Here is an 11572-nt window from a genome sequence, read left to right as displayed (position 1 = left end):
GCAGAAAACAAACCTCCTGGATGCAACTTCAGTTTTGTATGTTCAGTATTTTCTGAGCTGTGTTCCTGAAACTCTGTTCTGTATTCAACCAAACTAGTGTTTGTTCATGTTCAGTGTATAAAAGAACGTTTTTTTTTTTGTTTGTTTTGTTTTTTTGTGTGTGAACAGAATATTTCATTTTGTCAACATAACTGTGGTGGAGAGAAACAGTGATTGTGTGTGTGTCAGACTGTCTTAGCTGTGAGAAAATCCTGACCGGTGTCACGTTGTCAGATGTTAACGTCTTGTTAAATGCTCTTGTTGGATTGAAGTGGATGCAAACATCTATTGTTGATAGGAAAACTATCAATATTTCAAATTAAGATTCCATGCTGCAATAAATTATTTTTTTAACAGTGACCTGGAGTCGTGTGTTTGTGAAGTATTATTGGAAAGTGAGGCTCATTTCAACCGGACACCAAGTCTTATTTCTTTAATCAAAGGGCTTTATTAGTCCTTCGGATGGAGTCGTTATTGTGTTTATGAGGCGTTCGCCCGCGCACAAACTGCCCATTGTTCTGACAGCCCCGTATTTCAAAACCCCAATAGTCTGAAAAATGTCCCAGTGGACCGTAACCTCATTTTGCGACAGCCTGTTATCCCAACAACTAATGGCCAATGGTCTGAAAATGCAGTCTCTCCTGCAGCTGTTAGCATTATGGTTGGTGTGTTAGCAGAGCAGTGGGACTGTTGGGGTTTGGGAAAATAATGTTTGAAACAATGACATGAACAACCTACTGACAAAGTTTATAAAAGCTAAGAGTGATGTAGGTTTCTAGTCTAAACATTTGATTCCTAAAGATGATGGTAAAATCCAGAAACAAAGTGACAGCAGGAGTGAGCATTTGCTTTTAAAAAAAAAATCAGACTTCCATTTAAAAACAGGAGCTCAAAACTTCCATTTAAAAGGAGCGAATCCTCCGTGTGGTGACCATCAGCTCAAGTCGTTTCAAAGGAGCTCTGCGCGGAGAGTGCAGGTTAAAGAGCTAGACTAAAAAGACAAGCTAGCGTAGCTCAATAGCATTAAATTTTCTGCAAATCATCAAGCTCATCACGTTTCCCAAAGATTAATAAAAGAAGAGTTAATGCACTTGTGCTTTAAAAAGAGAACAGAGACGCCATCAGTGAGTGTAAGTGATTTTATTTACAGTTAAACAGTCCTGTAGATCTGGTCGCTGTACAGAACCTTCACCACATCTAAAAAGGACCTTTGCACATGTGTGAATAAACTGTTATAAAATGTGATTTCTACAAAGGGCGAGTTAAAATGTACATGGCCCTGGATTCTGCAAAATCATTCATTTGTACAACTTTGTAACACAAAACAAAAATCCACAGATGAATGGCAGCTTTTCTCCAGCTGCTGACGTCGTAGTCGATGAGTCCACATCTGGACCCACCGGCTAGACGATGAGACGTTCGAGCTGAAAACAGTCGGTTCACTTTTTAGGAGCAAAGTGCACAAAATCACACACATGGTTGATGTTCATGAGACCTTCGTGAGCTCAGGGTCCTCCTTCAACCATCGTGTCAGTCGTCAGTTTTGATTAACGCACACATGAGAACAACGAGTAATGACAAGTTCTCATCCTGCCAAAATCCAGTTCTACCCAGAATCTATTTGGTCGGGTATTTTCTCCCCCTGACAGGATCTCGCACAGTCCTCAAAACGTGAATAACCCTCGATAAATACCTGTTCCACTTCCATCGTTTTCATGTAAATAAAATCTGAACTTTAGCTTTAAAAATGCAGTACTGTAACAAACACTAGTGCGTGTGAACTAAACCTCAGGACAGATCTCCACTCCTTCAGAGGACTTTTTAACACAGAAAGTTGTTTTTCATTATTTTCCAGAGACAAAACTGCTTGAGAAAACAAAGTCTTGACATTGTTGTTTAAATTTTGACATTTCTGCATTTTTGGTGCATAAGAGTGGAGGATTGTCTAAACAAGTTTTCTACTGTAGAGGTTTTGTTGCGTGTGGCTCTAACGTGTGTTCGATATGTTCTGAAACAGCAAAAAACCCATCGACCATCTGTTACTGCATCATTAGTATCTCCTGCGGGCACTGAAACCAGAATCCCTTTTTGGTTTTAATTTGATATGATGAAGATAAAACTGCTGTGATACTGGAACAACATCACTGGATGTTACCTTACGGGGTATTTTAATTTTCCCAAAGCTGCACTGTGTTCTTTTCAAAGAACTTCACATATTTTTGATATTAAAACAAACTGATGACGAGCATAAAATCTCTATAATACACCTGTGAGAAATCACAGAAGCCACTTTCAGGTGAAAAACTCATAAAAATAATTCAGAGCTCATCAGCATTTGGGCTGCAGTTTGTACCCTTCAATTAATCTGTCATTCATCTCTGTCTCAGGCCAAACGTGACTGTTAACATTCAATATGTAGACGTAAAAGATAAAATCACTCTGATTAAACTCATTAAACTCAGATATGTAGATGTGCAACTGTATATCTAAACAATTAGTGACAGCCTTTTTATCAAGTTTCTAAACATTTTCTTGCCAACATGATCTTCTAGGATGTCGTGTTGATAAAACGCCACATTTTAAGCTTTTTATGTGTCATTTAACGCAGTTTAGGTCGCCACATTTTCAGAGTTTTGGACATGGTTACAATAGTCAGTCACCTTTTCATAACATTAATCACAATGTAGATCACCATGTTGACAGTTTAAGTTTAGGAAAAGAACTTTGTTTGAGCTAAACTAAGTTTAATTAGATAAGTTCTATACGTGACTTTAACTTGTATACTAAAGTTCAGTGGTGGAAAGAGGACTGAAAATCTATACTGTTACATTACTGGAATATTAAATATATCTGCCATATTCTGCAAATAAACCCCTGTAAATCCTCCACAATGGACCTTTAAAATAAGTCAATGCTGACTTTTATTTTTACACACGGGGAGACGAACTGTGGTCTCCTCTTTGTACTACATCACCTGACATCTTTGACATTCGTGCCTAAAATGACTCACTACCTTTACTTCAGTTGTTTCGAACTAAATGGCAAGAAATGACCCTCGAAAAGCAAAAAGTGTGTTGTGACAACACACGAAATAACTTAAGACATTAGCTTATTATTTGAACACGTTTTGATGAGACCAGGCGGTTCCTGCACTCCTGTCCTGTGCACTGATTAATTCAAACACACCATGTTTTACCTCCAAATAAAGTGGTTTAAGTATCTTAAGAACATGTTTCTCGTCCCGTCAGACTTCATTGTAGCCGTGTCAGATGTTTTTTTTTCCCTTCGTTTTTTGCTGAGGATAATGTCCACAAATAAGTTGCGATATAACAGAACTGTAAACCTCTAGTGGCTGCCAAACGTGTTAAATCATCCTAAAATGTCGTTCATCAGCATTAACAGAAAAGTGACCGTGCTGAAATCTTATTTGGTTTTGCATTTCTTTCAGAGCAGCTTCTGTATATTTAGGACAAACCATTCGCACTGTAGTGACTTCTCTCCCAACATTAAATCCATCTCTTAATTTGAGTAAAACCATAGAAATGAATGTAAAACTAGAGTTTTCTGATCACTTCGTCGCAGCAGTCTGCACGTTCAGTACGAAGACGATGGACAGTAACACTGAGATTAACGAACAGCGCAGCCTTCCACTGGTTAAGAAAACTAAAAATTATTGTTCATATGATGAAGAACTACTTAAAGATTTAAAAAAAAGTTCTGTAAACAAACTTAACATTAAAATGAAATGTATTGTAACTGTTCGTGCGGCAGCACAGCGGATATTTATGATCAGATACTGGACTAACATTAAAGGCAGCTGAAAACGTGGTTTTAAATTAGAGCTGCAACTAAATATATATTCATTTTGTTCATCTGCAGATTATTGTGCTGATTAATCATTTAATTGTGTGAAATGTTAAACTGTGAAAAAATGCTAATCAGAATCTGACACTCTGCTGTCGTAAAGAGACGGTCGTCACACCCCAGTGTGGAGAAGCCAGGGAAAAAAAATACCCACCTAAAAAAGTGGTAGTGTGCTATATTTAGAACATTTCACTGCTTTACTTTGCCGTCAGGCGGCCTTTCTGACAGGAAACTGACCTTAATGAGTTAAATGTCACTCTCTCTCGACTCCACTGACAAAAACATTTTATCTTGCAGAACTTGATTTGCTGGTTTACTGCGATCCGTTTGTTCATGTTACTGTGAGACCATACAGAATCCAAACTGACCCTAGAAAATACAAAAGTTACACAATAACACAAGAAAACTAACTGACTGATGCAGCAAAAGGCCAACTATTGTGTTCTGTGTGGTAAAATGTTTTTTTTTTTTTTTTCTAAAGGAGTCTGGTGGTCAGTTTCCGGTCAGAAAAGGCTGCCTGACTGCAAAATAAAGCAGTGAAAATAAATATAAATATAGCATATACCTGAACTGATCTTTTTTAGGTGTCTAAAATATGATATGATTAATAAAAACACAAAATCAAATATAAATACTATACCAAAGCTGGAACCAGTTGAATAATGACTGAAATGATTAATCAAATATCAACATTAAACAAAAATATAAATGCAACACTTTTGTTTTTGCTCCCATTTTTCATGAGTTGGAGTAAAAAAAAACATCAGACTTCTGTAGACAAAAAAAGGTTTATTTCTCTCAAATTTGGCTCACAATTTAGTTTGTCTTATTCTGACAGTTTTACCCTAACGAGTGACTCCTGACGCCTACAGCTGACCAACTCAACAAAGGCAAGGAGAACAAGCCAATCAGAGGCAAGATAGGACGGGTCATGACTTCACCACCCTGGGTTAAAAAAAAAAAGACTACAGCCCTGTGTGAAATATTCATAGTTTATTTGAGAGAAATAAACCTTTTGCATAGAAGTCTGATTTAACTTCAACTCATGAAAAATGGGAGCAAAAACAAAATGTTGCATTTATATTTTTGTTGTGTGGTCGTTGATGAATTTTCCGTGGATGAACTGATATTGCAGCTCTAATTTAAATACCTTCTTTTTTCTTTTTAGATGCCTCGACTCATAAAGCACAGAAGCGAAGTCATCACTCACAACAGACACTAAATCCACACTGCCACACCTCTTCCACAGTTTATAGGAAATGAGCAGCGAGCGTTCAGGTCGCGCTGGTTTAAACTGCGAGACGACAGCGACCGCACGACACGACGAAACACTACGCCCGACAAACAGAAGACACTACAATAAATAAAGCTTACTTTGTATAAATAGAGTTCAAGTTAAAATATTGCTAATATTAGTCTTCATATGTTGTATGGCTATACAATATAAATGTTGCATCTTAAAAAAAATCCTCTACTGCGGTGTATTTACAGGATATTTGTATAATTTTCACAGGATTTCTAAAGAAACCAGGTGAGAATCACTCAACAACACTGGATGAAGTTGTGTTTATGAAGGTGTGAGTGTGTTTCCATCATCACTTCATTGAGATAAAGTCTGTTTTTTGTTTTGTTTTTTTGTTCTGGGCTACATGACGCTGAGCGCTGTCAACTGTACCTTTTTGACCGTATTTTCTCAAAACGTTACTGTAGTGCACATTCACAGTCTTCCAACAGGTTTCCTGAGCTCGTCTTAAAGCGATGACGTGGGTGGCGAGGGTTCCTCCCGGTGTGTGTGTGTGTGAAGGTGAGCGTTTTACAGATAAGGCTCTCCAAATGTCCTGCGACACTCCATCACCCCCGTGCTGGGAGGCCGGTCACAGTTGTGGGTCAGCTTCACCAGGCTCGGCACGAGGCGGTCGTACGCCAGCTTGTACTCGCGGTCAAAGGCGTCTGAGGGAAGAAGCGATGACAGTCGACATTACAGGTGGGTGGAGTCAGTTTTTACTATTTCTATCCTTAAAAACCGCTCTAATCTTTTTTTTTTTCTGTTGTGAAATACGGGCTCGTCGTGTCAGACCTCCTTAGAAATCAGCCAATTCATGCAGTTCCTCAAAGCTCCGTGGAACATTTAGGTGTCATTTATCTCATTGATTTTCTGTTTTGGTTCACTCATCAGCTCTCTCTCCAATTGCGATGGCCAGCTCTTGTTGCCAAAAAGCTTTAAAAGTCTATTGTACACTTCCTGTCTGGTGCCAAATCACAGACAGACAAACTGAACATAATGGAGCATTTAGCAGATACTGTATCTCCCTCAGGAAATCAAAAACAGGTTAAAAGGACAGTGTGAATATTTGACTCTAAATGCACAATAATGTTGCTCCTGAACAGCTGGACGTGTAAATAAACTGTTTCCTAACATGTTCACTAGATCAATTTTATTACCTCGAGCAGCTTTAAATATTTAGATTTTTAAAACAAAACTTAAACCACAGAGACGGGTGTAAAATATGTAATGTGCAAAATCTGATTTAAAGCTGGAATATGTGACATGTAATCATTAAAATGTTGAAGTATGACTCACCAATATCAATGTTATCTTTTCCCAGAGCCACCAGCGAGAGGAAGAGGATGTCCCTGTACAAACTCCTGAGGACGACGACAGAGTCCAGGTCAAAACACAGCTTCATTTAACACTTTGACTGACTGATTCAGTCCTTAAAAAGACATAATTTTCATCATTCTGGTTATGCTGGCCTCCCTCTCCATGGGTGAAGTAGCTTATCCAGCTAGCTAAACAATCAAATATAGGAAGACTCTCAGACTGAGGAAGCTGTGTTGTCTGTAAGTTAAAGGATATGGCCTTCGATAGCTTCCATGCACAGAATAAAATGAGATGAGAGCAGCCTGCAGCACCAGACGTGTTCTCCGCTAAAGTGAAACTTAACTTAGGTTAAGGCTGCCTCGTTTCTCTGTCACTAGGTGGCAGTATTAAACTGAAAAACGTGGAACTGTCTGTGTTTGCAGGAGTGATGACTCAGGATTTGAAGAATTAAATAATCCTGATAGGACGCATCAGAGCTGACCTTTGCCTCTTGACCCCGAGCGTCTGTCCCAGCAGCTGCAGCAGCTGAGCCATCGGTCTGCTGACATCATTCCTCTGGATGCTCTTCACCACGCTCTGCAGTAACTCCTCGCTGAACGGCTTCTCCTCCTCTGAGACCTGCCGCGACAGAGGGTAACCCACGTCTACCAAAACACACACACACACACACACACACACATTAAGCAGTGGACTCATCATGTTGGTACCAACAACACATAACAATAATGAGGATGATTTTATCACTTTCTAACAAGTTTTCACTCAGATGAAAAGTACTTGGGCTGGGTAACTGTACTGATATAAAGCTGTATTTTACATTTACTGTATGTTGAATTAAATCTACTAAGTGTGACAAACCTCTAAAGAACAATATTGGTACTCGTAAGAAAAATACTTATTTAATTTTTCAGTGTTTAATAATAGCCTGAATCATCTGATTACTATTCTACTGTTTAAATAATACAAACGTAAATAATGAAAATAAAGTAATTTTCATAGTTTTTTAAAACTCCTGTCACAGATTATCACATTAAGAATGAACAGAAGTTTTAACTTTTGTTTTAATCAAAGTTCACATTCAGTTCAAATTTATACAATATTAAAATATTTAGTAGAGCTGCAACAATTAATCGATACTGTTTTGATGATCGATTAATTATTTTGCGACATTTTTTAATAAAAATGTCCAAATTATCTGATTTCAGCTTCTCAAATGTCATAATTTTCTGGTTTCTTTACTCCTCTTATGAGACTAAATTTAATAAAACTTTGTGTTTTGGACATAAGAAGACATTTGAGGACGTCAGCTTGGGCTTTCCAAAACAGTGATCAGCGTTTTTCACCATTTTACAGTCCAAACCATTTATCGATGAATCGAGAAAATAATTGGCAGATTAATCTATGATTAAAATAATTGTTCTTTTAGGTGTCTGCCAACATTATGGGTGGATTCTGTATGGAAGTTTCAACATGCCGCTAAATATTAGGGCTCCAACTAACAATCTGAGCCTGTTTTAGTGGACGTACTTTGAAAGGCACAGTTGTCCCTGAGGATTACATCACAGCCGCTGCAGCACATTTAATGTCTGCCAGCTGAGTCAAATCGATCTACTGGACCATTTCCAAGACTCTTTGTACCTATTAAGTCATTTTAGACACAAAAATATGTGAAAATAGGGCCCAGGTTTAAAAATACTGGAATTACCCTTCAAGTTTAATGGTGCAGTATGATAAAGTAAGTACTTGTAGTTAGAATGAATTAGCAGGAACTTTACATGTAAACTTTTGAGCCTGTGCAACCAAATCCTGCTGACTGAAAGATGCTGGAAGCTAAAGGTGTTCAGGTGTATCAGCAGTACCCAGCCCTTTAGTACTACAACAATTTCCATCTTTAAAAGTTGCTGAATAAGAAACACTTGATGTCCACGTGAGCAAACACATTCACCAGAGATGCAAACCTACATTCAAATACAGAGCAGAGCTGTATTTGAGACAAACACGTTTCATGTCAGCTGTGTGAAAATCATCATCACAGACTTTCATTCCAAACACAGTGAGGAGTTCAGGCCGACAGACGCCACTGCGATGCATCAAGCAAAGAAGACACAACAGAGGGAGACAGCAGGCCTCAGACAGAACAGGACACAAACGACAGGACTCATCTGTAGCAGAGGAGAACACTCACTCTCTAACAACAGAGTACAATTAAGTCCTGGAAGACAGAGAGCAGACAGAGCCTGTTAGCACAAGGATTAGCTGCCTGCCTCTGCGCCTCCTTCTCCATTAAATAATCAATTATTGCACACGGAGCGAAGCAACAGTCGTGATCAGAGGAGCTCCAGTCAAAGCTCAAACAACGGAAAACTGTAAGAAAACAAGCTGGAAATAAGGTATTTATATTTGTTACATGCTTTTTTTTTATTTATTGAGGAAGGTTGGTCTCCTCATCGCTCCACACAGACCTGATGTTTTCATCTTCCTCCTGTTTTTCTTCCCCTCAGTGAACGTTTAAGTTACTTGCTTTATTTTCTCAAACCTGTTACTGTTGCACTTTGTCATATTTAGCTTTTTTGAGTACACCATCTTTGGCCTGTTTTTGAATTTCCAGCGTTTCCGCTCAGATTTTTTAGTGCACAAAAAATAAGGTAGCTGGAAACAAACTGATACCGAGTTTGCGTCCAAATTTAGCACATTCTTAACAAATTTCTAGACGATCAGCAAATAAAATGTAAATAAATGCACATTATCCAAGTCTTACAAGTTGTGTATATCAAGATAAACAGCAGGTGGCGCTAATTCTCCTGTTAGGTGCCAATAAATCATCGTAGAAAGAGAGACTGATGAGATGAAGCTACAAACAGATCTGTTGTTTTCTTCTGCCTCAGTTTCTCGTCTCTTCAGTGGACGTTTAGGTCACATGCTTCAGGTATTTCATGATTTATGTGCAGTTTGTTTCTGCTTTTGTTACACTTTGTGAATACAGGCCATCATTTACAATAAAGCTGGTACAAATGCCAAACTGTTCTACATTACATTTCATGTTTAGCGTTATTTTCTTAATCTCAGTCTGCTCCTGCTGTATCCCTCCTGTTCATCTTCTACAGTCGTTTTTCTGTTTTTCTTCTGCTGCTTTAAGGATCACTAAAGTTTCATTTCACTTGCTTTGTGCTGGTTTTTGAAATGTTTTCTTGAGCAAACATTTCAAACACCAGCAGCAGTCAGTACTGATGTTGAGAGAAAATCTGCCTGATGAATTTTAAACTGGTTTGTGGAGCGATGTGACTCACTGTATGTGTTCCAGAGGATGTACAGCGGCTGGATTGGATCCTGGTGCAGCTTCAGGTTGTCCCACAGGATCTGGATCAACACGTGTTTGCTGTCCTCTGACATCCAGTGACGAGGGACCTGATGAGACAGAGGAGACAAAGAAAGTGAGTCAGTTTGGCAGTTGAGTCATTTAAAGAGGAAATATCACTTTATGTCTCTCTAAACCCTTCTGATTTACTTAAAGTAACCTCAAATACATCATGTACTTAAAATTAATGCCACAGGTATCGACTGTTTTACCTTATAAATACAGCTCCTTTTTTTCTATTGTAATAATTAATGTAAATACCATGTAATACTGACAAAAATGGTTTGAAATAAAGTATAAAAATCCATGCAAAAAATAAGATTTTATACCATTGGTACTAGGATTAGACTGGTTGATATTTTCGGGTGCATGACGACACAAAAAACAGGTACAAGACAGATTAAAGTGATTTCTTTAAAGTGATTTCTTTAAAAAAACAAACAATTTCTATGAAAATCTGAAAACATCGAAAACAATGAGCCTTTAATAAAAATTACAGGTACAACCATATAAAGTTTTGCTGAGTTTGGTTTCCAGTTTAATATTTCTGATAAACTAATGTGAAAGTTGTTTAATCGGGATTTTTAAGAGCAGCTTAACAGCAGCTAAAAAATGTGCTGTTGTTTTTTTTTTCCAGAGGTTTAAATTCAAACCTTGCTGCAGTGCTTGTACAGATGTGCACCGTGTAGACTCAAAAAACAGACTGATGAGTACTGGGTGCTGGACAGTAGAACAGGTACAAAAATCAATCAATAGGTCTACACACCAGAAACTGCTCCTTAAGACTTTTTTAATAGTATCACCACATGTGACGTTTCAGGCACCAGCCCTTCATCAGACATTGACCTATTGTTTGATTTTACAGATGTGCACCATGACATCACTGTTGGTCATAAGAGGTGCAAAAAATGTACAACTTTTCACCAGAGAGGGCAGTGAAACACTGATTTTCAGCTAATAGCAAGTCGACAATTATTGTGATTATCATTTGTACTCTGTGTGTGTGTGTGTTTCTGACCTGGGAGTCTCTGTTGCAGTGCTCGGAGGTGAGGATGAGACCGGGCAGGTTGCTGGGCAGGTCAAGTCGTCTGAAGTACCAGACCAGGTTCCAGTAGATGATGGGATGGTGGTCCACCATGTCGGCCTCCGTGATCACAGGGTCGCCCTCGTTCTCCAGCAGACTCTCCAGCTCCTTCCACAGCACCAGGGGGCTCAGGTAGGGAACCGTCACCGGCTCCGGGTTGTGGAGCCGCCACTCCATACTGAGCGGGTCCTGGAGGCGACAAAAATGATAGAGGTGAGATTTCTTATTGCTGTGAATAAGAATGTAAAGAGTTTTTCACCATGACTACAGTAAAACTCAGAGGAAGAAACCACTGAGCATAACTGAACAATTTAAATTATTTGTGTTGAGGCGCACCGTGGCTTCATTGAGACGGCTGGGCAGACTGCCTGACGTCGGCACGCAGTGGTTGAGTCTGGCTGGTTCCTCCAGAGGACCGAAGGCGCTGACGCTGCGGGCCATGGGCGCTCCGGGGGACAGCGACCCCTGACGACGGTCTGTGGGGATGTTGATACCTTGAGCCCTGGTTGTTCGAGTCCTGTGAAGAGACGGCGAGAACAGTCAGCTCAAAACACCAACGCACAACTCAACTCACAACATGACAAGAAGCTGTGACTTTCTGTTTGAATAAAAAGTGTTTTTTATGAAT

The 11572-nt window shown here is 39.0% G+C and overlaps 1 protein-coding gene and 1 long non-coding RNA gene across 2 annotated transcripts in view; one reads left to right on the top strand and one right to left on the bottom strand.

Annotated features, from left to right (window-relative positions):
- Positions 1-4898: 4898 nt before the first annotated feature.
- The window catches only part of LOC146332559 (C-myc promoter-binding protein-like), a 117661-nt gene continuing 110987 nt past the window's right edge, over positions 4899-11572 (bottom strand). The window contains exons 28-33 of the mRNA XM_084729882.1: positions 11281-11461; positions 10879-11133; positions 9793-9910; positions 6987-7149; positions 6485-6549; positions 4899-5853 (exon numbers count right to left, since the gene is read on the bottom strand). Coding sequence (XP_084586008.1) covers positions 5717-5853; positions 6485-6549; positions 6987-7149; positions 9793-9910; positions 10879-11133; positions 11281-11461 — 919 coding nt within the window. The 3' untranslated portion in view covers positions 4899-5716. The remainder of the gene's footprint in view (positions 5854-6484; positions 6550-6986; positions 7150-9792; positions 9911-10878; positions 11134-11280; positions 11462-11572) is intronic.
- LOC146332560 (uncharacterized) lies at positions 7014-11032 on the top strand. The gene is made up of 4 exons (XR_014771545.1): positions 7014-7138; positions 8560-8895; positions 9807-9936; positions 10898-11032. It is a non-coding gene; the product is annotated as an uncharacterized LOC146332560 (long non-coding RNA).

The sequence above is a fragment of the Lutjanus erythropterus genome, chromosome 1 (genome assembly GCF_056507025.1).
Source record: "Lutjanus erythropterus isolate fLutEry1 chromosome 1, fLutEry1.hap2, whole genome shotgun sequence".
In the NCBI taxonomy this organism is placed as follows: Eukaryota; Metazoa; Chordata; class Actinopteri; order Lutjaniformes; family Lutjanidae; genus Lutjanus; species Lutjanus erythropterus.
The sequence above is the reverse complement of the archived record's forward strand: the minus strand, read 5'-3'. Positions and strand labels throughout refer to the sequence as shown.